This window comes from Canis lupus, chromosome 21 (genome assembly GCF_011100685.1).
Source record: "Canis lupus familiaris isolate Mischka breed German Shepherd chromosome 21, alternate assembly UU_Cfam_GSD_1.0, whole genome shotgun sequence".
Lineage (NCBI taxonomy): Eukaryota > Metazoa > Chordata > Mammalia > Carnivora > Canidae > Canis > Canis lupus.
The window spans coordinates 37,488,273-37,516,133 of record NC_049242.1 but is presented as its reverse complement, the minus strand read 5'-3'; the positions used below and the strand labels follow the sequence as shown (position 1 = coordinate 37,516,133).

Here is a 27,861-nt window from a genome sequence, read left to right as displayed (position 1 = left end):
ACCATTAACACCTGAGTTTGAAGCCTCAGGGAAGGAACTGTAGCACTTTGGATGATAAATTCTAGCAATGTTTATCTAATTTTAAAAATCCAGGAGCTTGTATTTAAAAACATAGCAGGAGCAGTAAATAACTGCTTTGTGTCTTAAGAGTTCAACAAAAAGAATAGATTTCTCCCATCCCCATTAGTTCATTTGCAGGTTTGAATCTTAACTGTTGGCTAAGCTCTGTAAATAGGTAATCCAATGCTCTCCTATGTTTAAAAGTTTGTAGGCAGTAGATAGAAAAGGTAGCAAGAAATAGGAATTACTGAGCATATACTTGCACTAGGTGTTTTGGTATGTTATTATCCAATCTTTTAAATCTCATTTCATTGATGAGGAAATAGGCTCCAAGAAGATCTATAACTTGTCACTGGACACATTGTCAGTGAATGGTTGAAATGGGATTTGGCTTATGATTACTTTGTCTTTGAGGAGGTTTTTTGCACTGCCAGTGATCGAGAAGATAGGCGTCCTAGGGAAAAGTTTGTTAAGCTAATAATAGAAGCAAGGACTATTGAATCAGGTCTATATATAGGATGAAAGGGGAGTCAGGCTGGGGTAGAAAACTTCTACCCCAAAATTGAAGGGAAAAGTGAAGACAGAACCTCAGTCTCTTTTGTGACCACAGATGCAGAAACCTCAAAGAATATTAACAAACCTTATATCCAGCTATATCATATCACAGCCACATAGAGTTTATTCCAAGAATATAAGGGCAGTTTAACAATCAAAATCCAATCAATACAATTCATCACATTAATGGAAAAAAAGAAAAATATATATGTATACCTTCATAGATACAGAACAAGTATTTGATTGCATTTAGTATCCATTCATGATTTAAAAAAAAACACTCAGCAAACTAAGGATAGAACGAACTTTCTTTACCTAATTTTTAAAAATCTACAAAAAAGCCATAGCAAAAACCACACTTAAAAATGGGACATTAAAAGCTTTCCCCCATAAGACTGGGAACAAGGCAAGAATGCCCACTATCACCAGCTTTTAGCCACCAGTGAAATAAGGCAATAGAGAGAAACAGAAGGCACAATGGTTGGAAGGGAATTTTGGTAGAAGATACAATAGTGTATATAAAAATTTCAAAATAATTTATATATAAACTAACAGAATTAATAAGGACATTTAGCAAGGTCTCTGAATACTAATATGCAAGAATCAATGTCATTTCTATATACCAGTGACAAAAAAAAAAAGAAATTTAAAAAAGCTATTACTTGCTATAGTATAAAATATATATCTAAGAAAAAACCCAATGAAAAATGAGTAAGACCTCTTCTCCATAGACATCTATAAAACATTATTGAGTGAACTGGGGGTAAATAAATACATGGAGTGATAGAGTCAATAACGTAAAGTTGTCAAATCTTCCCTAATTTGTTCATAAATTCAACATAAGCTCAATAAAAATACTAGTGTTTTTTTTAAATGAAAATTGAGATCATGATTTAAAAATTTATGCAGAAATGTAAAGGCTTGAGAGTAGTTAAATAATCTTGAAGAAGAATAAAGTTAGAGAACTAATGCTTCCATATATGAAGGCTAGACAAATAGATTAATGAGACAGAATGACAGATTCCAAATAGATTAATGAGACAGAATGACAGATTCCAGAATCCAGAAATAGACCAACAGATACATAGTGACTCAATACATGACAAAGGTGACACTAATGTAGAAGGGAAATGATGGGCATCTTGATGAATGATTCTAGCAAGAAAAGGAAAAAAGTACCTTGACCCTTACCTCACACCATACACAATTTCAATCACAGATCAATTCAGCATCTAGGCATGGAAGGCAGAAGTTTGTGAGAATCATCCATGTGATGGTGCATAATTTTGGTTTTCTTTTTCATAACTGTGTGTTTCACAGCATCAATATACCACGTTGAATTTTTCCATCCTATTCATGAGATTATTATGAATAGTGCTGTATAGACACTCATGTGCATGTCCTGGTAAATATATGTACACATTTCTGTTCTTTATATACTAGGAGTAGAATCCTAGTATCCTAGTATATCATAGGATATGTAGCCCAGCTTTAGTTGAGATTGTTAAACAGTTTTCCACAGTGAGAGAAATCTGGTAATCTACATCCTTGCCAACACTTGGCATTGTTGGTCTTTTATTTTCCTCACAAAAGAGGATATGCTATAAAAATTCCACTTATAAAAAGTTTAAAAATAGGCAAACTTGACCTATGATAGAAGTCAAGATGGTGGCTACCCTTTGTGGAGAAGCGCAGACTGGAAGGGACAAAAAGAGGCTTCTGGAGTGCTAGTAATTTTCTGATTTCTGTGTTGCTAACATGAACGTGTTCCAGTGAATGGGAAACTGTGAGCTGTACACTTATAATGCATCACTTTTTGTACATCTATTTGTAAGTGTGCTTCTATTAAGTTTGCTTTTAAAAGGGAAAATGTGAAGGTAGAAGCAGTGTTAGCTTTCTTTTCTTGTCTCTCAAGGCTCACTGTGGTCTACCCTAGGCTGGAACTGCATTGTATTGGAATGAAAAATTTAATTCTCATGTAATGGGCATGGTGATAGGGAAATGACAGGGACGAGCTGCGAGCTTGTAAGAGGTAGAGGTGGGAGCTCAAAGCTTACCTCAGAGCATTTTAAGGATCAGAGGTCAGGGGCTCTGGGCAGGAGGCCAGCCTGCACAGAGCCATTAGCCAGAATTGCAACGCTGGTATCTTTATTTTGGGATTTGACCTGTCAGGGAGGCAGCTTGGTAGAGAGAGAGCTTGGTTCCTCTTAATTCAATAAATACTCACTGGTCATGTGTTATCTCTAAATCCTGGGTCCTGGGGATTCTGAGCCAAACCAGACATGGGCCCTGCCCTGTCTTGGGATATTAGGGGTATGAGACATGTGAATATGCGATTGCAATGCAGCATGGAAGCTGTCATGATAGGATAACCACAAGGCTGGAGCAGAAAAGAGAAGGGCAGCTAATCTAGATTGGGGAGTTGGAAAAATCTTTCCAAGGCAGTGGGATTTAACCTGAGAACAAGAGAAGGGGGTGAGGGCTGGACAGGACAGTTGCAAACATACAAAATGGCCAGTGCAAAGGCCCAGAGGTCACATGAGCATTGTGCTGTCTGAGAAAATATGATGGGTGTGGAGCCAAAAAAACAAGTTACAGAGGGCAAGAGATTAGGCTGGTCAGGTCTCAGTAAATTCATCTCTGTTGAAGAATTAGTCTTTTAGGTTAGGTTCATGTAATTATATCCTACATCTCCCCCTCCTGGGGCATGTGACCTTGGTCAAGTCTCTTTTGCATGGGTAGTATCAGAACTTATCTTAGTTTTGCCATGAATATTAGCTTTCCTTCCAATGCTTTTAAAAATACATAAAGAGGTGACTTATTTTTTAAAGGGCTGCACATAGTAGGTACATGTAGGAAACTTGGTTGATGGATGGCTGTCCAGAGTTGGCTGTTTGCTGGGGGTCCAGGGTTCTGCAGCAAAGGAGGACAGCATCTCAGCCTTATTATTTAGGAACACAGAAGTTGGCTCATACTCACGCCCACCACCATGTGCTGGCAGCTGAGAGCACTGCAAAGGCAATAATCAGGATGGAGAATTCCCTTTCCAAGTTCCTGAAACCTGCAGCCCAAGGTGGCAGCTGGTGGCCTATTATTCCCTGGAGCTCTGGTGAAATGGAAGAGCTCTGCTTGTGCAATTCTAAGCAGGAAAAGTCTGTTTTCTCTTGATGAAGAGGGATCGTTTATGATCAGAGGGATATTTCCTTAGGTTTTTTTTTTTTTTTTTTAACTTTTTAGAGATTAAATTATTGCAGTAAAGGGGCAGCAGGAATTCCTTTGACTTGATAAGGTCTGGCGTCCTAGTTCTTCCTTGGAGGGAAATAAAGAGGTGAATAATTTATTCATTGCTTGAACAAATTTCAAGGGTGCTGCCAGAATCAAAACCAGACAAGGCAGTGAGCTTAGAGATGAGACAGAGAGACTGGTGATGGAGATGAGCAGGCTGGGTGGAGAGCTCCCAGTGTAGAAAAGACCAAGGACACTGGGCATTACGCAGATCTGGCCACTCTGAGACGCAGAATTCCAGGAGCAAGGGAAGGAAGGACCTCATCTCCGCTGGGGCACAGAGGGGAAAGCTCAGCCAGATGGTAGGCAGTTCCTAAATATCTATGGAAGCAATGAATGCCTAAAGATCGAGATAAAATTTTAAGAACTGGGTTTCAAGGCAAGAAGTGGATCACACAAAATGAATCATAACAGTAGCTAACAATTATATAACACTTAATATATGCCAGGCTGTTCTAAGCTCTTTACATACATTAATCCATTTCATCCTCACAAGAGTCCCGGGAAGTTAGTATTGTTATCATTCCCACTTTATGGGTAAGAAAACTGAGGCACAGAGAGGTTAATGAAGAGATGTGCCTAACATCTCATGGACAGAAGCGGTGGAGGCAGGAATTAGTCTGGTTCCAGAGCCCACACTCTTTACCATTAGATGTAATGGCCTTGTTAGAATCCGGACAATGATGGGTTGCTTTAACTCCTGCAAAATTCTTCCAATCAAGGAAAATCACTGGTCCCAGAATTCGGGGTGGGGGGTGGGAGGTGGGAGGCTGAACTGAATCTGAAAACAGGGTTGAGGGTCTCCAGCAGGCTCACTCTTGAGGAGTGCTTTTGCCTGTAAGTGCTCTTTGCTGTGAGTTATTCTTCAAGCGTATACCCCCTAGTAGCCGTGATTAGCAAACCTAAGACTCTGGTCTGCCAGTTTTTTGCTTTTTTCCTCCTCCACCCCCAAGTTTTGGCCCATGAGCTACCAGGATGGGAAGCTGATTTTTGCTTTGGCTGATGGAAGTCTCGACTGACAACCTCTCAGTTGGTGCCTCTGGCATGGGAGTAGCATGAGCCACTTTTCAAGTGTTGTGTGTTCACAACCCAAACTGACATCAGAATTCTGATAACTTGTTCCCATGCTTTTTGGTTGAAAATCCATGTCACTTTGTAAACCTAAATAAGCATTTTCAAAGAGTTGAGATGTTGCCCTACTCAGGGTAGCCTAAGCAAGTCCTCACGAAGAATAAGACCCATGTAAGTTGGGGTGAAGAGGCATTTTACTGCTTTATTTCCAATGTGAAACCCAAGAATCCTTGCAAATTGGGAGGATGTTTGGCAGGAATGCAGTGGCTGGCAGAAAACATGCAGCAGTTTCAGTCATGACCATGAATACTCAGCCTTATTTGGCATAAACAATTCTTCAGGGTATATTTTCAACTCATTGTTTGGAAAACTTTAAGCACATAAATGCTGTTAGCTTCATGAGAGTTCTGTGTATATGATTCTTAGTAACCTTATTAAGATTTTTAGCACATATACATTGCCTCTTCCTGTGATTGTGTTAGATAGGTAAATATGTATATATATGTATACATATTTACCTACATACATTTCTTTTTAATGGAGAAGATTTTTGCACCAAGACCATTGAATAGCATGCATTGAGCACTAATGCTAGATTGGACACGGTGTGCTTGGAATATGGTGATGGTCCCAACCAACTCCAACGTTTTTCTCCAGGGGTCTGGCATAAAACCACTCTAGAAGGTGGAGAAAAAGCAAAGAAGACACAGGAGATGGAAGGTAAGGAAAAGGACCATATAGGAAATTTGTCCAGGGTTATTTCTAATATACACAGTACCATGAGGATGCTAATTATAATTGCATGACCCAAGGTTGAGGAGAATACAAGAGATTTTTCCAGATCTTATGGATTAAAGGAAGTGGGATGCACTTAACTAAGGTAGGCTTTAGAGAGGGTCTAGATTCTGTCCTATGTGACATTTCCTTGATGTCATTACAGGGGATGGTGCAGACCCCAGGAGCCTTTGAGCTCAATAGCTAAGTGGTTTCTTTATCTTATCCCAGCTTTGCTTCCTCTTTAGTTGGGTGCTGCTCAGGTCCCTGTATACTTGGAGGCAAATCCCACCTAAGAATTTTTTGTGCGTGCTTGTAGGGGGAGGTGGGGAGAGGGGAAGGAAACCAAGTAAAACCAATCTTGGTCAACAGAAATCACAGAACACATAAATCTCAAACTGTTTACTTCCCTTAGCTTATTTACAAAAATACAAGTCAGTAAACACTAACTTCTAATCAAGATTAGCTGACTAGTTCCATGTGTTTGCCTGGCTGATTGTGAAACGTATGTTGTATTTGTTACTAAATTCCTTTCTGAGTGGGGAAAAAGTGTCACAAATGCAAATTCTATTTCCTCACTGCTGGTTGGGCTATCCGAAGTATTAGATCTTTTGTAAAGTATCTTTGCATTTTAAATTTGAGGCTATTCATCTTCATTGGTATTTGTAAGGTTGGGGATGATAAAATATACCTGGAACTCAGCCCTGTCTCCTCTGGGACATGGAGAAAATTTAGGACCCAGGCGGAAACTTCAGGAAATTCTCACCAGGTGATGGAAACCAATCAGATGAGAAGGTTTGTCCAAGATTTCAACATGAGATCACAGCTAAATCCTTATTTAAAGGTTGAGAATGTGGGTGGGAATAATGATAAGGTTAGAAAAAAGCACATTATAGCCACAGTTAACACAGAACTTGCTGTGTATCTGGTACTAAGCAAAAACAAAATCAAACAAAACCAATCCCTCCCCCCTCAAAAAACCCCACAAAGCAAACAAAACCATTTACAAGTCACCTCATTTAAAACTGATAATGACCAACACTTTGTGAGCTTCTACTATATGCCAAGCCTGTTTTAAGGGTTGCAAGAATATTAACTCATCTATCCCTGCATTATTCCAGTGATGTTGATTTTGGTTCTACTACATACAATCAGAGCTCCAAGGTCAGCTGGTATCTTTTCCAAGGTCCTATAGCTAGTGAAGAGAGGAGCTTAGAGTTGAGCCCTGGCCCATTTTCAAAATAGTTTCATAAGGTAGGTGCTTTGATTATCCTGCTTTACAAACAAGCAAAGGAAGGCACAGAGAGGTTAAGCAATTTTCATAAGTCTCTAGAAGTAAGCGTCAGATGCAAGACTCCGAGTGGGATCTGACTTCCAAGCCCACGATGGTTCTGACTATGCAGTACACATCGCTTTTTAGCAGAGCACTGACCACTGGACAATCTTTGGGGCAAGAGAAACCTGCCTTATAGTTTCTCTCACCCGAGAAATGCTCTTCAGCTCTCACACTGTTCCGCTATTTGGTGCTGAGCTTCACTATTCCAGCAAGAAACTGCTCTCTCCCACCTCCTGCTTTAGCTTATTCTCCTGGCGTTTAGCCTTCACATTAAAAGCTAGCCCACTTTCACTTTTTTTCTGATGAGCTCGCCTTCAGAATACAGATCAAAGTTTAAGAGGGAGCAGAATTAGCCCAGGAGCTGGGTAACCACTCAGGTTGGCAGGCAAGAAATGTTTACCTAAAAATTCAGTCAATGGACTAGGGATGGAACCAGAGACTTGAAAAGCAAAGCCAAATGAATCCATGTCTGCTGTAGTAGGGACGGCCGGACAGATGTACAGCGCTCTTCAAAGGTTGCTTAGGGACCCAATAAACCTGAAAAGACTGTGCCCTGAATCTCAATGTGGGTGGGCGGATAAAGGAACATTATTCCACTTCTTCCTCTTGGTTTTCCCAGGGTGTGCGCAACAAAGCAAATGCAATTTGCATTCAATAACTGAAAGCCACTCACATCTGTAAACACTAACTGTCCCAGTCAGCAAAAGCCTCCAGAAAGCCTCTTAGCCCCATTTCGAGGAGCCAGATGTGAAGAGAAAGCCTTCTGCTTTTCATTGTTCTTTCCACTCGAGCTGCAGGACCCTGGGACGCTCCATGCGCAGGGAAAACATGGCACACGGTGCTCTTAAATTGAACCAAGCTTATTATGTTAGAGAGAGTTTAATTAAACTCTTGCTGGCGGTTGTGAAAAGGTTTAGCTTGCTTGCTCCCAAGCCTTTCTTCATGTGTTCCCTACAGGTAGCGCACACTTGTCCCTTCCAAGGGAAGGTCGTTAGAATCACATGGATATGCAGAGATTGAAAGGTTCCAAGATGTTCTGGGGGGGATTTGACTCATAACTTTTAATTTAATCAATCAACTCAGCGGTATAGTAAAGAGATTACAACCATCCTCCTCCCTGATCACAGGCAATCGGCTTTACTGCAGGGCAGCCCTTACTAATCCTTTTTACTAAAAATAAGGCAGGGCTGCTTGTGCTGTGATTTCCTATATCCTTTGTCCTGTTATGTGTTTGTTCTTTCGCTCTGAATTTAACTGAGGCTAGGAAAAAGCTGCAAGTATTTCTTTGTACTCATGCTTCACTTCCAGCCCCGAACAGTAGAGTTCTTGCAAATTGGGAGGGAAGTTTGCCAGGACTATAGTGCCTGGCGCAGACCTTCGCAGAAACTCCACTTGTGATTATAAATAGTTGCCCTTTCTCGGCATAAACAATTCTTAAGGGTATATTTTTCAACTCGTTGTTTGGAAAACTTAAGTACATGAATGCCATTAGCTATAGCAGAGTTGTATGTGCAAATTCCTGGGTAACCATACATAATGCTGTGGTTGAATGGACTTTGTATATTCCCTCTCCTTCAGTTTCATCAAGCTTTTCAGAGTTTAGAATATTTTCATGCAAAGGGAAAATCAAATCTTTATTATTAATGTATGCGTTGGAATCACAGCATAGGTACTGGCAAACAGGTTTGAAGGAAATACTGCATGAAAAATGCATGGGTTGGTGTCATACTTAAATGTTAATTACATCCATTTTGTCAGGGGAACTGGTGGCATTAGAACTTACATAATTACTGATCCATGACTTGCCAATGAATCCTCCTTCTCAAATCGGTGGCCATTTAAGCTACATGAATGAGATGCAGGAACCATGTGCTCTTTGAATTGCCAATCCGTAGGAGTAAGTGGCAAATAAGTCATCAATAAATTAGTTTACCCCTATCGTTGGTAATAAGACTTAACAGATACAAGGACAGTAATACTTTACATAATATACCATATTTAATGGCCAATCCAGTGCAGGCATATCTTACTTAAGAAAGAGTATGCTTGAGAAATAGTTCGAGGACTTCCAGGAGGGAGGTAGCACAAGAGGCTGGAACCTTCCAATTTTGAGTCCCATTTAAATGCCAATAGAAGAGTCTGAGGCAAAGGTTTTAGAAACAGCAGTCATAATTATCACCCAAGGGAAAATGGGTAAAAGGGGGAGAAATTATTTTGAACTTTTAAAAATGTTTGGCAGTATAAGAACTCTGAATTAAGAAGTTGGATGCAGCGTGAGGTGGGGTGGGGACGTGGAAGCAGTAAACCGTGGAATGAAATGAGAATAAAAACAGAAGTTGGAGAAGAGTTGCAATCCATTTTTTATATATACCTATTTCGGGAGAGCTCATTATGGGAGGAAGGAGTGGGCAGGCACAAACAATGATAACACGGGTCCAGTATGGGACTGGATGCTATAGAAAACTAACCAGAGAAAGAAAAATGAACTAGGGGAAAATATGCAGAGCACGAAGAGAGATATGAAAAGATGGGAAAGAAGATGGCTCTGGAGGATGGAGCACCCTGGCCAAGCACTGAGCTCCTGCAGAAACAGAAGGAATAAACAGGAATAAGCTGACATGTTGTCTGCACACAGTAGATGCTCTGAATAGGTCTGTAGGATGACTGGACAGACAACAAACAACAACAACCAATCAAAGATTGGGGGAAAAAAACCAGAGGACTGTGAAGAATAATGTCACCAATAATAAAATAGCTGAAGGTATAAATAACACTCTATTTAAAGTCTCATTTAGAATAACAGGCATCATCAACTATTTTAACTGCAGGAGAAAAAGAAAGCACTCTGTATGGAGCTAGGTTATAGATTCCATGTAAAGGAATATAAATCATAAGTGAATAAGGATGAAGTTTTTTATTCACTATAATGGAAAACCACGGACAAACCATAGTCAGAGGAAAAAAACTGTATAATTTGGGCTTTTACCCCAAGTACAAAGACTTGCACAGAATTTCAGTCTTAAGAAATTCAATCACCCACCAGTGGACAAGTGTTGGATCCCAACTTTATTTCAAAAAGAAACTTGATCTTAAAAGAGCTGAAAAAAAAAATGATGCTGTTAAAAATAGTAAGAAATTCTGAATCAGTACATCTTTTTTGAAGAGGTAGTAAGTAAATAAGAACAATAACAGAAGAATTGATGGGAGTTGGGAATGAGGAGAATTGTTCAAATAAAAGTAGATAAAAAGAAATGAACTGAGTAGTAAGTAAAGTCAATGGAGAATGGGAGTAAGAAAAGAGTTGAGAAAAGCAAAAACCAGCAAAGTTTTCTCATAAGAGTGAATCAGAAGATGCTATCTTAAGAAGATAGGAGTGTATTGATAAAATACAAGTAATATCCTGGTTGTATGTTTTAAATTGATAACTAATTGAATTAAAAGAAGACTGTTGCCAAATGAAATAAAAAAATAGCAAAACCAAAACCAAATAAATACTTGTTGCCTATGTAATACCAAAGAAAATCCAGAAAAAAGAAAACAAATGAACTATAACAATAGAGAGGTAAAAAGTAGAATGGCAGGTTCTACTGCATAGAACTGAGGTTAAAATAAGTGTAAATTTAAATAGTCATGTTGAGAAATAAAACAGAATAAACAAATAAAAAAACTGAAACAAACAACAAAAAAAGAAAAACACAAAAGCACTTCCAATTGGATTAATGCAATACTTTACTGGAAAATCTTTAAAAGGTGTAGAAAGCCTAAAAATAAGAAAAAATATATTTAAGAAATACTAAAAGGAGAAATTAATTAAAGCGAAGAAACAGCAGGTAGGGTTTCTTTCAGACATGATTGAATTTAAGGCAAAAGTTAGTAAAACCAGCTAATTATGTCACTTATGTGATGTTGAAAGTCAGAGTTCATCATGAGGATATAATGATATTATGCTATAAGTTCCAAAGACATCGTGACAAATGGAGAACAATCTGTTAAACATCAAGGAGAAATGATAAGTTCACAGTTTTAGAGCAAGGTGTTAATACCCTTGAAGGTGTTATCAGAATATGAAAAGTCAGGAAGAAATGATAAGTAGAGCCTTAAAAAATGGAAAAACTCTCTGTAATATAACAGTAAGTATAGATATTGCAAAGAATTAAATGGATTGAACGCAGTAAACAAAAAACCCTGCGAGTTTATTGCTGGTTCCTGATGAGATAGTGAATTAGCGCCCACGCCTCACTCCTCTGAGTTCAGCCCTGGGAAAGTTCAGAGACACAGACCATGGAACTACCAGACATTGAAATAAACATGAGATCAAAGGCTGTCCTAGGAAAGAACCAATGTGAATGTGTATCGGGGAGAGGGAGGGATGGTAGACAACAAAGGAATCTGAGAGCACGCTAACGGTCTTGTTTTGTTCAGGGGAAGACAAATGTTGAAATGTTTATGAAATCAATACAGATAAATCAACATTAAGTATGTGTTCTAAATTAGGGCAACCACCACAAGCACAACAGCAACATGAATCCAATAATGTCTAACCCAGCAGAGGAAAATTTAATGCAGGCGACGGAGAGAAAAGAAGTGGTTAAAAGAAGAAGAAGAAGAAGAAACAAACAGAAGTATAATCAGCAAATACAAAACAAGATGGCGGAAAGACGAAATGGCGGTAAATGAAACTTGACACAAAGCAAGTAAAGCCAGAGGGGCTCTCAATGTCGGGCCAAGGATGCTCCTATGCCACCAAGTAAATCACATCTCTCTCAGCACCTGAGGTGGAATAAGAGAAAAGGCTTTCTTGAGTAAACATGTATGAGGCCATGAAAAAAACCAGCAAAACAAGTTCCGTACATACAAAAAAGCAGAAATGTCCCATTACGAGCTCTCTTACCCAAACACGAGAAAGAAACTTCAGTGAAAAAGTGATGAGAAAGAAACCTGACCAGCACATGGAGACGACAAGAGCGGAGCTGCTCTGTCTCAGCCCCATCTCCAGGCTGAGCAAGAAGGGTCCCTCCTCAGAATTTATAACTTCGAGCTCGAAACTTAACATTGCCCCATTGTGTTGCAGCTTTTGTGTTGTTCTAAAGAGGTCTGATGCTTTGTTTGTCCGTTTGCCTGTTTTTCTGGATGCTTTTCGTGTTGTCTGTAGCCCCGTTATTCTAAAATTTCACGATGGCATGCTTTATCTCATTTATCCTCCTGAACACCCGGTTCCTGAGGCTGTTCCTGCGTTTCTGTGCAATCGGTTGGCTTGGTTCTTACGCACCACCCTCTCTGCAAGTACGTGGGATTCTTCTTTCTTGACTCTGCTGAGAGTGGCCACCAGTCCAGCTCCCCAGATTTGGGCAATATCCCTTGTATGCTGTGGCCCTCTTTCCTTTTTTTGTCTTTGTGGGTTTTTCTTCATCTAGTGTTACCTTCATGGGATGTGAGGAAAGATCAGAGATGAATGTTTGCATTCAACCTGCCATGTTTAACTGGAAGACCATCAACTGACTTTCCTTCCCCACTCCCAGCACATAAAACAGGGAGTTGTTGTTGCCGCGAGACTTCCCAGAGAGATGGAGGGAAGAGAGGAGCAAAAGGGGAAAGAAGCTATTTGATCCTTTCTCTTTTTGCACCGTCTTTCACTGAAACTGTATCATGACACGTGTTCTTGGTACCAAACTCTAATCCTCGGTGACACTACTCTATTCATACTCAGCCTGGCGGTGGCACCACTGGGGAGGCGCTGAGGGACACAGTGACTCAGCGTGGAGAGGGATTTATCTCCCTGTCATGGCAGGAAGGAGTGGGATTATTGTTTGTTGAATGTTTCCTTTTGTTTCCAAAGTTAGGTTGAGAGAAGAGGCCCAGGGTCTACCTGTGACTCATCCCCGGTCTAGGCATGGGGCTGCAGAAACCCACAGACTGTCTTATCAGAAACAGAGAGAAACTGAGCAAGCTAAATATTACAAAGCTAACAATTCTTCCAAAAGTAATTTGGGGATGTAATGCAATCCTGTTTAAAATTCTGACAGAATTTGATAAAATGGTTTCATGATCACTTGCAAAAATAGAGAGACAATAATATTGAGGAGTATTTTAAGAAGCAGGAGTACTTGTCAGCTTTGATGCATCTCTCGTCACTCCTCCGCATCCAACCCATGACAGACTCTACCTCTGGAAGATACCTCAAGTCCATCCATTCACACGGTCACCACTACCTCAGGCCGAGCTGGCACCATCACTGTGGTATCCTCCTCACCGACCTTCCCAGGGACCGCCGGCACCATCCAACCTGTTCCCCACTTAGCAGCCACACGAGGCCCTCTCTCCTGCCTCACCCTCTTCAGGGGCTTCTCATTGTTTATCTCCCTCTACCTTCTTCCTTGCTCATTCTGGAACTGCTTCCCGTTCACTCATCCCACATTACTTATTTAGAGGCTTTCCGTGTACCAGACCATGAGCTAGGCCCTGAGGAGATAATGAGCAAAGTCAGACTTGACTCCTGTCAGCGCCCTCGTGGCTTTAGAGGCACACACAATAAGCACCCGAAGAAGATTCGAGTATGCTAGTAATTAAACCGATGCCAATTTAAAATAGCGAGATTAATTTTTTTATGACCATTAATTGGTAAAACCCGAATTGAAAACACTAAGTTAAATGCCGAGGAGGCCGGGAGAAGGAGACCTATTTATTCACCATTGGTAACATGGTGAATTGATACAAACATTTTGGAGAAGAATCTGGCAAAATGCCCTCAAGAGCCAATAAAAAGTGCATATCCTTTGATGGGGCCGTCTTACTCTTGGGAAATTATTTCAAGGAAATGATTCAAAGGGAGGAGGAAGGGTGGAAGAAGACCTTACTACAAAGCTTTTTTTTTTTTTTTTTTTTTTTTTTTTAATTGTGGGGCGTCTGGGTGGCTCAGTTGGTGAAGCGGCCAACTCTTGATTTTGGCTCAGGGTCCTGAGATGGAGTCCTGCGTTGGGCTCCCTGCTCAGTGGGGAGTCTGGTTGTCCCCCTCCCTCTGTCCCTACCCCCGGGCTCATGCTCTCTCTCTCATATGAATAAATAAAATATTTTAAAAAGCCCAAAACAACTAAGGCGCCTGGGTGGCCCAGTGGTTGAGTGTCTGCCTTCGGCTCCAGTCATGATCCCTGGGTCCTGGGATTAGGTCCCACACCAGGCTCCCTGCTAAGGGGGGACGTCTGCTTCTCCTTCTCTCTCTCTCTCCCCCCCTCTCCCCACCACTCATGCTCTCTCTCTGAAATAAATAAATACGCAAACAAACAAAATCTTAAAAACAACAACCACCACCTAGGAGCTGTGTTTAGAGTAAGTGAGCAAAGAGACTCAGCATCTAATAGGCAACTCCCAATCCCCTGGCAAAGATGGAACGTGTCTCCAAGTTCTGGGACATCCTTCTGTGGTGAACCTGCCTGGTCACCATGTTCCTATAAAAGACACATGCTCCTGGACCGCTGCTAGGCACTGAAGAGCCTTAAGACACTGGGGAAGCTTGCCTGCACTTCTCCTAACACTCCAGGGTTCCGGATCTCTGTTCAGGCCCAGTGAGCCCAGACCTTCTCTTTCTGACTTCTAAGTCAGGCTCTCTGCAGAGGAAATCTTTGTACCAAGGGGCAAAGCTGTTTGGAATTTAGTATTAGCCGAGTCCACATTGGTACTGCAGATGCTTACAAGATGCTTTGTGTATAAGACATTTAATTTCACTGCAGAGGAGAGAAGACTGCCTTGTGGTAGCCCCCAGCAGAAGGCAGAAGGGAGTCAAGAGATCTGAGCTTTGATTTTTGTTTCTGAAACTCTCTGGCTATGTGATCCAAGCCCTTAGCTTTATGCCTCCAGGTTTTTTCACTTATAAAATTAGGAGGTAAATGGGTGACGGGCACTGGGTGTTATTCTGTATGTTGGTAAATTGAACACCAATAAAAAATAAATAAATAAAAAATAAAAAAATAAAATAAAATAAAATAAAATTAGGAGGTAAAACTTGCACGATTTCTAGAAATCACCCAGTTGGGGAGGTTTTAAAAGGACTTCACTATTTCCTGACGGCCAGCAGAGATTTGTGGCATTACAAAGGAGAGGGGACGTCAAGTCAGTTGGGTTGTCCCCTCGCCTTCCTGATTTCACCACACCTAGCCTCTCCCAGGAAGGGGGGGTGTCATGGATGCAGAGTACTCTGTTCTTTAAGATAGAGAACCCCAGAAACCGCATTTGGAACAAACAATCTTGTATAGTGGTTGAGAAGAGCCCCCTGTAGATGTGGGCCCCACAAGAAAGGACAGAAGGCACAAGGGCGTAGCCTGATCCGGTTGTAGAACTCAATGAAAATTCTCCAGGGCAAGTCACTCAAAGAGAACCGAAGGACAGACCCCTTCAAGTGCTATCCTGTCCTATGGCTGAAGTACTCAAAGTGTGGTCTACAGACCTCAGGGGACCCTGAGGCCCTTGCAGGGGATCTGTGAGGTGAAAACTATTTTCATAATAATACTAAGATGTTTGCCTTTTGCAACATGTTGACATTCACCCTGATGGTGCAAAAGCAGTCCTGAGTGAACCTGCTGTCACTTAGTGCCCATCAAAGCAATGGCCTTGAACTGTGTCAGCAGTCAGCGTGATCCTCACTGCCAGGAACCTCAGTAAACAATTCAAAGGGTCAGTTTCACTTAAGAATGTTTTTGATGAAACAATCAAAATTATTAATGTCATGTATTAATCTCTGTACCTCTAAGTACACATATTTCTTCTATTATGTGTGACTAACAGGGAAGCACGCATAAAGCACTTCTGTATATACTTGGGTGGGATGATTGTCTCGAGTAAATGCTCTTGTGCCTTTGTTGGAGGGGCAAGCTGGACGGATACTTTTATTTTCATAAACATTATTTTTACTTGAAAGAACCAATGACAGACAAATTATGGTTATTCAGACTAGAAAATGTGGCAGACGTTTTCTCAAAAATGAAGTGAGCCTGTCATTTCAAAGAAAACAACGGACAGTATTTGTTGCCAATGATACAGTTCAAGCTTTCAAGCGAAAATAATTTGGGGGAAGTTTGTTACAATGATTTTGATAGCTTTCCAATGCTTAAACGCTTTTCTGAGGAGAGTGGAAGCAATATTAATGAATGTGATTTTTGATAGTATATGATGAAATGTCTCAACATCTGGACCATCTGTAGAACTTGGTAAACCAATGTTTTCCAAATAACCAATGTCTGATGTTACAAAATCATTCATCTGTAAAAGATCCACTCAAAGTGCAATGCATTTTAATGTAACAGAGTACAAGTTCACTGATATGGTTTCATGTTCTAGACTGTAATTGTCCTTTGAGAGACTACCCTTTGTAGAGTTTTGGTATATAGTATCCAAGACGATTATCTGTAATTAATGAAAAAGTTATTAAAATATTCTTCCCTTTTCCAGTTACACATTTCAACCAAAAAAACATACCACAACAGGTTGAATGCAGAGGCAAATATGAGAATCTAGGTGTCTTCTAATTAGGCCAGATATTGAAGAGATTTGCAAAAAAATGTAAAACAATGATGCTCTTCCACTAAATTTTTTTTTAGACAATAGTTATTTTCATAAAATATGTCAACATGTAATGAGTTTATTATTGCTAATTCATTATGTTACCTTTAAAATTAATAGGAAGTATTTTTAAATTTGTTTTAATTTTTGATATGTTGAATTTTTAAAAATTTTTTTTAAATTTTTAAAAAATTTTTTATTTATTTATGATAGTCACACACACACACACACACACACACAGAGAGAAGAGACAGAGGCAGAGACATAGGCAGAGGGAGAAGCAGGCTCCATGCACTGGGAGCCCGATGTGGGATTCGATCCTGGGTCTCCAGGATCGCGCCCTGGGCCAAAGGCAGGCGCTAAACCGCTGTGCCACCCAGGGATCCCTGATATGTTGAATTTTGATAGACACAATCCCTATAAGCAAAAGGATCCTGGAGTTCTCAATAATTTTTAAGCATGTAAAAAGCATCTTGAAATGAACAAGCTTGAGAATTGCTGTTCTGAGATCCTTATGGACGAAGTGGTGTTTGGGATGAGCAACAAATAAAGGGAAGTGGGGTCTTGACATTTATCAGTTTGCACTATGGTCGGGAAGCATCATGGCTTAATTGGGCTTCCAGGCAAGAGTTGGTTATCAAGACAAAATCATCCCTGGAGCAGCAAAAGGAAAGTCATCTATTACTGAAGATTAGTAGAAATCACTTTTGTCAGCATCGAATTTTCAAAGTCCTAATTAGACCCTCTCCACGCTCTTCCGATTGGCTCCAATCCTCTGGGTGTACAAGTCCACCCTTTTCTCCTCTTTTTTTTTTTAAATTTTTATTTATTTATGATAGTCACACACAGAGAGAGAGAGAGAGAGAGAGAGAGGCAGAGACATAGGCAGAGGGAGAAGCAGGCTCCATGCACGGGGAGCCCGATGTGGGATTCGATCCCGGGTCTCCAGGATCGCGCCCTGGGCCAAAGGCAGGCGCCAAACCGCTGCGCCACCCAGGGATCCCTACCCTTTTCCTCTCTAAGGAAGGTCTGGCCTACAATCCTGCATCAGTATTGGCCACAGTGACTAGATGGGAGCTAGAAATCTGTCTCCCAGGCCTCAGGGAATGCTACTTTGAGTTCACCAATCAGAACACAGTACTTGGGAAGGCACCAGGTACTTCCAAGGCACAAAGAATGAAGACGAGCATGTCATGGCTTTTGTCCTGGGGGACTGGTCTGTCTGATAGAGAAGAAAGACTCCTTAAGAAATAATTACAATCTGATGTGATAAACACTCCTCTGGACATAGTGACCAAACTTTTCCAACCCCAAATCAAGACACACTGACCTCTAACAATGGAACAATCCTAGGGGATCTAGAACACATATCTGCTTTAGTTCATAAGAAATTCCCAACCATTCCACAGAAATTCTCTATAGATCTGTACTTGATTTGGCCTAAAGACCTAGAAACAATGGCCTGTACGCTTTTTTTTTTTCTACAAATTCTAGGGAATAACAGCATCAGAAAAGAAAAGAGCAAGAAGCTCCTTAGGATTACGAAAGATGAGTAATGGGCCCCTAACATTTTATTTCCTCTGGGTTAGTGGACCGGAGGCAGTAGAGGAAATTTTTTTCATCATGCTAGTTCCAAGTGGTTTCTCACCCCTCCCCCTGCCCCCTGCAGGCAGAGAGTCCAGCTTTGCTCACACAGGTCTCCCACACCAGCTGAAGCAGATCAAGTTGAATACCAGAGTGAGAAGAATGAACTAGTAAGAAGTTTCTAAGATCCCAAGTCTTGATTACATGTGGGTAATATTAAACAATAGGGCTCTTGATCTGCCAAGTCCCCACTGGGTGGGCTGCTTGGGGACTGTGGAGGCTCTGGTCTGGACCAGGTCTTCTTCAGCCCCAACCACATTCATTTGCTCCCTCTTATTGGGGGACCGAATCAAATCCCACTTTTTAATCTCTTTCTCCCAGTTCCATTAGTCTTTCCCAGCTGTGGCAACTCCAAAGTGAAATGAGCAAGAATAAAACAGGCAATGAACAGAAAAATCATGCTCAGTGCCACACACCAACATCCTGCCACCCACAGTTAGAGAGAATGAGTGTCACTGGATCTTAAAGGCAGTCCAGTTGAAAGGCAGGGCAAGGAGCCTAACAAACCCCTTTTCAAATCTTGGATCTACTACTAACTTATATCTGACGAGGGGGCAAATCATGATGCCTCTCTGATATTCAGTGAGCTCATCCACATACACTGGTTATTCTGAGCATCAAATGACATAACATATGCAAAAACGCGTGGCACGCAGTAGGTCCGCTGTTCATTGTTAGAATTTTCACATTTTTGAGTGTGATTATTTGATTAGTGTCTGTCTCTCCACAAATCTCTGAGTTGTATGAGGATATGGGTTGTGCCTTTTTTTGTTCACTATTATATTGCTAGAGCTTAGTACGGTGCCTGGCACATGCTAGGCATTTGTTGAGACAATGGTATATGCTAAGAGGGAGTTGGTAGGGTCCTGATTAAGGATCTACTCCAAAATAGCAAGTGGGAAGTCTCCTAACAACTCCCATGGATTGGTATTGGCTATCTGGAGCATGGGGTCAACATGAAGGATTCTAAGGTGGTATCTGGAATCAGTAGGGAAAGGGCATGCAGACAGATTACCAACATTATGGTTGAGGATGTTGAATCTTTGTTGACCTTGAAATGTGGATTGAAGAGTAGGTCCCCTTTGCCAGCTATTTCCAGCACAGACAGATCTACTGTATAATTCAGGGATAGAGCCGCTTTAAGGGGACTGAGGTTACCAAATGCTTGACCCAAAGATAAGCAGCATGACCTTAGGAATATTTTTTAAAATCACAGATTAGAACAACACTATGCAACGAAGCTGAAAGTAGACCTGTCTTATATCTGCTAGTCTTGATGAATTCACTTCCTGGGAATGTGCATTTCATGAGTCAGCTGGTAAAAGCAAATAGACCTGACACACTTCGGCTGGTGTATCCCACAACCAGACAGAAGTTCACCACCCGCCTTCCCCCAATCCATGAAGTAGCTCCTCTACTCACGAGGGTAATCCTTTGGGTGCGTCTTCTCGGACCAATTCCCGTAGAATGTGAGTCTGTACTTGGCAGTTCCACAAGCACAGCAGTCTAAGATTGGTTTGTCAGTCACCCCGTCAAACATGGAATCTGGAACAGTCAGGGAAATCACTAAGTTAGGAAACAGATGTGGCTCAAGTGCCATCTTGGTCTTGTCTTGTCCTTGCTTGGGAAAAGAAGATGAGGTACAGTTTTCACTGACTGACACCACCCAGAACCAGGTCAGTACTGTGGCTCTAAAGGATTTTTATATACCTCTAAGTATGGTAATTATATTCCGCAAATAAAAAAGACTCAGAACTCTTGCTCTAACAATGTGAGGAGACCAGAGGGACCAATAAGGCTGAATATTTGGGAACCCAGGAATAAAATTTACTCCATTATCCTTTTTTTTTCCCACAATAGGATTTTTCCACTAAATTTTAGAGGAATATGCATGTGTGTGTTTTCTCTAAGAAATGTTCTCTAGGGCCAAATTGCTAGGACCGGGAGAAGCAGCTTTGCAGAGGAGCAGTGAGAACAGTAGACATAAAGGACTGCTGAAAATTATTTTTAAAAATGCATATATAAAAAACGCATATATAGTCACATCCCTCCTTATCAAGCTTTCAGAGACTTGGGAGGAGTGGGGGTTTAGGACAATGTTGGTAAGTTCAGGTTTACTTCTGAGCACAGGAGCAGCCAGGAAAACCTTAACAAGATTCCCTCTCTGCCCCCATTTTTATCTGCAAATAGCTGATAAGTGGGGAAAGAGAGATTACATGAATAAATTCAGTATTTCCGATTGTCAAGCCCACATCCCTAACTGTGCCTTGTTGCATTCAGTCTGTTCTGCTTCCTGCAAGACGAAAACAATGCCTCCAGATGCAACTTGCTTCAGTTGCTTTTCTTTGGTTTCTCTAGTGGTATTAACATAAAGGTTCTTTTTTCTTTTTTGGCAAGCTGGACATTTATTCTTAAATATGATATAAAGAGCAATGACAGTGTAAAAATCTTTTGGGGTGTCAGGAAGGGCATTTTACAAGTCTTCCTTGTGGAAATCACCGGGTTCCTCTGGTTTGAACAAGCAAATTCAGTGAGGGGTAGAAATGAATTCTGCATTCCAGGATGGAGACAAAAGTACGAACTATGGTAATAATCACTACATTGTAGAGAGTCCTTGTATGTGCTAATCTCTTTCCACACGTTGTCTCATTTAACCCCAGCAACCGCAGGAGGTAAATACTTCAGTTAACACCATTTTGCAGATCAGTAAATGGAGGTAATTAGGTAACCAGTCCAAGGCCACAGGGTTAGTGGGTATTGAAAGTAGAACTGGAGCTCAGGTTTTTTTGAGTCCAGAGCCCATACTCTTAATCTTTGTGCTATATTACTCCAGGAAAGACCTTAGGCTGGATAGGTCTGCATAGACACCAGTGAGAGAAATTTATGTGTGTACGTGTGTGTTTCCCTTTATGCTTTTCCAAGTGAAGGATGGTGCATTTAAGAAATGACCTCCCTGTATAGCTCCAGGATTTCTAAACAGCACCAAAGAAGAGGCTCTGAAACCACCCAAAATAGAAATCATTGTTTGGCTATTTTTTTGTACACTTGGAAGAGGCTAGCACATTGCCTGGGCTTGGGAGCAGACCCTCTGTGGCTTAATGCACATGAAACCCAGGTATGATTCCTGCATGAGCCACTTTGATAGTTAAGGGACAAGCCCTCCTGAATATATTTCAGAAAAGGTAGTGTAAATTAGTAACTCCTAAAGGTTATTTTTTTCTCCTTGATATTTCCATTATTATCATTATGGCTGACTAGGTTATAAAAGAACTAAATCAGTTTTGAAAACGAGATTCCAAGCTAAGAGATACACGTTGGGGTTTCAGTTGTAGCTCCCAGGAGCTGTTCAATGAAGGAGCAGTCTCTCAAAAAACCAAAATAAGGCAAATTGGTTGGGGCACCTGGGTGGCTCAACAGTTGAGTCTGCCTTCGGCCCAGGGCATGATCCTGGGGTTCTGGGGTGGAGTCTCACATCAGACTCCCCACATGGAGCCTGCTTCTCCCCCTGCCTATGTCTCTGCCTCTCTCATAAATAAATAAATAAAATCTTTTTTTTTTTTTTTTTTTTTTTTTAAAGGCAAATTGGTAGCTTTGCCTTCTCAAAAGGTCTTTCAGATATAGGTAGTAAATGTAAAGGTGTATCCAGGAGTTCAGGGGAATACATTCCATAGGAAAGTTAACTTCCGTTTAAAGAATAAGTTTGAAACTAAAAACAGACATGCTGTTTCCTCTGAGGAAAAGCCCATTGAAAATGAACCAGGTTTTCAAAGGGTGGTGATGAAAGAGAGGGAATGCACCCCTCTTCTGCTAACCTCGGCAGGGACCTGCCTAATATGGGGTGACTTCTGTGCTGATCTCTTGAGCTGCTCCCTCTCTCATTTCTACTCTCCATCCATCAGCTTCTTTCTTTTCAGCTCTCCCCTTAATCTTCCTTTTCTCCTTACCCCTTCTCTTCCACATTTTCCTCCCTTCTCTGCGTTTCCTATCTCCCTTCATCTGTAACATGGTATTAAAGTGAGCATGTGCACGCTTTGTGTTTATTAGGGGTCACCTTTTTGAATATTTTATGTTTCTCTGTTCCTAATTGTAAGTAGCTTAATGTTTTATGTTTCTTTTAAAAAATGATGGTCATTGCCTTTTATCTTTGCAGTTGTGAATTTTTCCCCTATGGATGAACAGCTTCAACGGAGAAAAAAAATCCTAGATCCCAGTTTCTTTCTCCCCTTCCCTGATAGATTTGATTTGACTCACCAAGGAACCAAAGAATGTAAAGACCTAGAGATAATTAAGCAGGCATACACATTTAAGAGAACTCCCTTTGCTCTCTGCTTACAAATTAAAGGCTTTCTTAATGTGATCTGCTTTGTTAATTGTGGGATGTCCTCATGGGTCTGCTGTCTCTGGGGATTGTCTCCAATAGCAGGTAATGATCCTTCAGCTCAGGTCCTGCAGGTCCTTTCTTTTATCCACAAAGTTGCTGTTGGAAAAGTCTTTTTGTACATATGAATGTTTAGTCATTTTGATAGGATCTGTGCTTCAGAAGCGATACCCAATAGAGACTTGCATGCCATTTGGTTGAACCTTCAACTGCAAAATTTCACATATTTCTGTGGCTTCACACAACATTAGGGCTGAGGCTTTGGCAAGTGCACTTTAGTTAAAGGATTGCTGTCCATATATGGGGTGACAGCAAAGTATTTCCTAAGAACCCTCAAATCTGGGAAATAAGATTGTCTTCTGAATGTCAAACTAACAAAACCATACCACAGTGGCTGTGATTAGCCACTCGTGGGTGTAGACCAAGAGGGGGCTTATGAATGTGTGATCCAGAACACTTCAACTCTGACTGGTAGGACCGTGGTGTCATCTCATGGAGACAAGGCAGGAATGGGACTGTACTTTAGAAACAAAAGGTCTCAACAGTTAAGATGTTCTCTGCTTGGAAAAAGGTTGAGTAAACTTGTTGACAATTAAATATGAAAAGGAAAACCCCCAAAGCCATGTGTGGTAATGTCTACCTAGAAGCTGACCAGGGACCTGGTCCATAGGTTCCAACTCTCTAGCCCCTATGATGGGTATGACCCTAATGCAGGGCATCCAATTCTCTCCCTCTGCACTTCTCATGCTTTCCAAGCCATCTTCCACATACGACCCAGTTTCTGCTCTTGCTCATCCAGAGGGAGCTATGCTTTGGTACACTTTGATCTACCAAAGGTAACAATGAATTGAAACGAAGTCCCTTCAACAGAAAGGCCATAGTTAAGAGCACTGGCTCCTGGGTCCAAACCCTGCTCTTGACCACTACCTGCATGAGGCTAAGTGAGCTTTTAAAACTTCCCGTGTCTCTGACTTCTCATCTACAAAATAGGGATGATTGAATAGTCTTCACCATATAGGGTTGTTGAGCAAAGCAATGCCTAGCATATAGCAAGCCCTCAAAAAATATTAGCTATTATTATTATTTTCCCAGACCTTTATGAACCTTTCTTTTTCTTTTTCTTTTTTTTTTTTTTTTAATTTTTTTATGATAGTCACACAGAGAGAGAGAGAGGCAGAGACACAGGCAGAGGGAGAAGCAGGCTCCATGCGCTGGGAGCCTGACGTGGGATTCGATCCCGGGTCTCCAGGATCACGCCCTGGGCCAAAGGCAGGCGCTAAACCGCTGCACCACCCAGGGATCCCCAACCTTTCTTTTTCATAGTAGCTTATGATTTGCTAGGATTGGTGATTATTTCTTTCAAAATGGTAATCGCTCTAAATGTGAATAAAAATTCTGCAAAAATGAATAGAAATTAGACAGGATGTATAATTGTAGAACATTTTCTATTTTTACTTAGTTCTCTAATGATTTGTAAACACATTCAGATGTTTAAGGTCTTAATTTTTTATAATAGGTTGATAAACAAGCGTTCGGATACAGATAACAATAGCTAACACTTATATATATATATATATATATATATAGCATTTACAATGTGTTGAGGAGGCGCTGTACTATTTTATACATATATTAAGTCACGTAGCTGGGAAAAGCAGAGGGGGAATTCAAACCCAGGCTGCCAGTCTACTTGATCTCTATGAGCTTTGTTAGAATGCCTTCAACCCAAGGAGAGGGCATCAATAAGCTTGCAAATCCAAGGATCGTGTCCTTGAAATGTGGTAAAATCATAAGGTCAATGCTCCCTTGGCAATCCCACCTCCCACTTGCCTTTCTTGGAGAAAATCCACCGCCCCCCCCAATGTTGCATAGGTGCCACACAAGTTCTACAGGCGATTATTCCAGAGAACCATCACAGACATCTTAAAGGTACACAATTGTGCGTTTCTTAATTAAGTCCTGTGAATTATTCCAAGGAACCTCTTTAGAATAATCACTGTTTCGCAAAAATAAGAAGACGACACCACTATAAGGTACATTATCTCCTACCCAGGGAATCAAGCTGAGTAATTAGAGCTTAAGGCGGATCCAATTATCCACCGCACACAGCCAGATTAAAAATCAGTGCTACGTGAGGAAGCAGAACCAGGAGAAGCTCAGAAAGCCCAGTCACCTAATTCCTGCCCCTGGCTGATCGGACTAACTGAGCCACCTTCGTTTATCTGGCCTCCTCCACCTGCAGTTCTTACCTTGTTCACAAAGTTTCTTGGTCAGAGAGCCCTCATCTTGAAAATAAATGATGCGTTTCTGTACGATGCTGGCCCTGTGGGGAAAGAAGACATGAGCACAGTGGTGAGGAGAGCCAATCTGAGAGTTGTCAGATCATGACCTGGCCACCGATGGCTGTGCAGCTTTGGGTGAATCACTCCAACTCTCTGTGCCTCAGTTAGTTCATTGAAAAACTGGCATTAATCAGAATGTATACCTCATGGGATAGCTCTGAGAACTAAATAAAAAAAAAATGTATGTCAAGAGCACAGCATGTACTTAGAAACCACTCAATAAATATTAGTTATTGTGCTGTCAGTGGTGGTGCTAATATAATAATAGAAAGTGAAGGTAAGAAAGTGAACTAACAGGCATTTTCAGTAACTTTTCTCAATGGCTCATTTTATTCCAGTTTTGTATCAAATGATTGAAGCCATTTATAGATCAACCAAATTCAAATCAGAAAAGCATGTCAAGTCCTCTTCCTGAAGGAGAAAAAAAAAGAATTTAAAAATATATTTTGATTTGTTCTGAAAATGTCATTCTCTATCTTTCCTGAAAGTCTAGACGAAACTGTCTCCTACATTCTGAACAAAGACAATTTCAGCTGTTATATCTCTCTCTTAAACATGTCAAATATGGGATCTTGGAATCTGGAAGGAATATTTGGATGTCGAAAAATTGCTTCTGGCCAGCACACATTTTCCCTTTAATTGAGGACTGCAGACATACTCTTTTAACCCACTCTGCTGTGTATTTTCAGCTGGCCTCGCAGATGTTGAACCCTGAAACTTGGCATTCCTGTAATGTGAAGTCTACAACACTTAACAATGAAACGGTACCAGTGGATTTCGAGCCCTTTCTATTGATTTTCTTCAGCAACACTACTCAATCAAAAGGTAATTTTTACTTTGATTTGCCCTACTTCACAGAGAAAGGGATCCCTTGGCTCCATTACAGCTAAACACACTAAAGGAGTGTTAGACTCACATGACCTGCCCTGGGTCATGTGACTGCAGATTCAGCCCTGGGCCCATGTGTGCCTGGCTCTGCAGAGTCCGGAAGCGATTTTCTCGACAGTGTGGGTCTAGGCCAAGATTACTTTCCAAAGAAACATCTACTCTACCCCCAGTCTTGCACAAAAGAATAAAATTCAGACCAGCCTGCAGATGTCTTTTATAGTCTTTCCTTACCCAAGAGAGACGAGATGTTGAAATAAATGAATGAAATATGCTTTTCGTGTCTGCAAAGCTACTTTGATCATTGATCCATTCTGTTGACCATCAAGCAGAAAGTTTCCTCCGGCCAAGAAAACCCTCTTGAGAACGCTCATCCCAAAGCCAAATAACAAAGCCTTTTGTTAGTTGGAGCATCCCATTATCTACCCTTCAGAGTGTTCCCCACCAAGCAGTGCTTCAGAGACCGCTGCAGAGGGTGAGGAGAAGTGCTTGTGGGAAGAAGCCCAAGCTTGGCATTCATCTTTCCAACCAAAGCAGCTTCCTCCCTCACTTGTCTTCCTGTTGTATTTATTGGTATATTTTTTCTTTTTTTCAAGATTTTATTTATTTATTCATGAGAGACTCACAGAGAGAGAGAGGCAGAGACACAGGTAGAGAGAGAGAAGCAGGCTCCATGCAGGGAGCCCGATGTGGGACTTGATCCAGGGACTCCAGGATCATGCTCTGAGCTGAAGGCAGACACTTAACTGCTGAGCCACCCAGGCATCCCTATTGGTATATTTTCAACCAACAGTTGTGGTGGCCTCCTTCGTGGCCAGATGCTGGCCAGGGACACCATAAGGAACAAGTCAGATGGGGCTCCTTTCCATTCTCAAAGTGGACAGCTTAGGGGGGAAAAAGCACCAAACAGCTAAATCCGCAGCTAATCATTTAACAAGGCAGTGATTAAGTGCTGAATAGAGATGTCCCCAGGATATGGGAGACTATAACACAGGGGGTCCCAACCCAGCCATGAAAGACTCTCCCCCAGAAAAGAAGGCTTAGACTGGAAAGAGTAGGAGCTTACTAGGGCCGGTGGGAGGGAGAAACAAGGGAGAGGACATCCTTTCAAGATCCTTGAGGTGGGAAGGTCATGGCTCACTGCAGCACTGACCAGTGGTTAAGTCAGGGAGGTGGTGTGAGATGAGATGGGGCGGTGCACAAGGCTACATCACCCTGAGTCTGCAGAGAGATGGCATTTTAAATCAAGCTTGATGAGATATCTTTGATAAGTGCATCTTGAGGAATGAGATAATCAGATTTGCTCTTTTAAAAAGAGCACTTTGAAGGGGTGGGGTGCCTGGGTGGCTTAGTTGGTTAAGTGTCTGACTCTCAATCTTGGCTCCGGTCATGATCTCAGGGTTGTGAGACTAAGCCCCATGTTGGCTCTGTGCTGGGCATGGAGCTTGCTTAAGATTCTCTTTTTCTCTCTCCCTCTGCCCCTCTCCTCCTTCTAAAAAAAGGTAAATTAAAAAAATAAAAATAAAAAAAGCCCTTGGGCCACACAGTAAAAATAAGTTGGTGTGTAGTTGCAGTGCAGAGTTCCAGGAAAATTAAGTTTTACTTCAATAAAATTCTCTTGGAGTGCCTGGGTAGCCCAGTTGGTTGGGCATCTGACTCCTGATCTCAGCTCAGGTCTTGATCTCAAGGTTATGAGTCCAAGCCCCACATGAGACTCTATGATGGGCATGGAGCCTACTTAAAACAAAGCAAAACAAAAAACAAAACAAACAAAACTCTCTTGCTAAAGTGTTTTGAAACCTCCTGATCTTTAAGATAAAATACAAAATGACCATTATATTCAAGGCTTTTCATAAATTTTTTTCCAAATGCCCATCTGGCTTCATTTGCCCCCATTTTAAGCCATGTCCCAGGGTTCCAAAGTTTGAGAAGTTTATTCCCCTATGTGAACACCTCTTCTACTCTACTATGGCCTTGTTGGT

General features: G+C 41.2%; 1 protein-coding gene across 1 annotated transcript in view; it reads right to left on the bottom strand.

Annotated features, from left to right (window-relative positions):
* SPON1 (spondin 1) overlaps positions 1 to 27,861 on the bottom strand; it is a 251,437-nt gene that overhangs the window by 120,640 nt on the left and 102,936 nt on the right. The window contains 2 exon segments of the mRNA XM_038569110.1: positions 19,697 to 19,819; positions 24,902 to 24,975. Coding sequence (XP_038425038.1) covers positions 19,697 to 19,819; positions 24,902 to 24,975 — 197 coding nt within the window.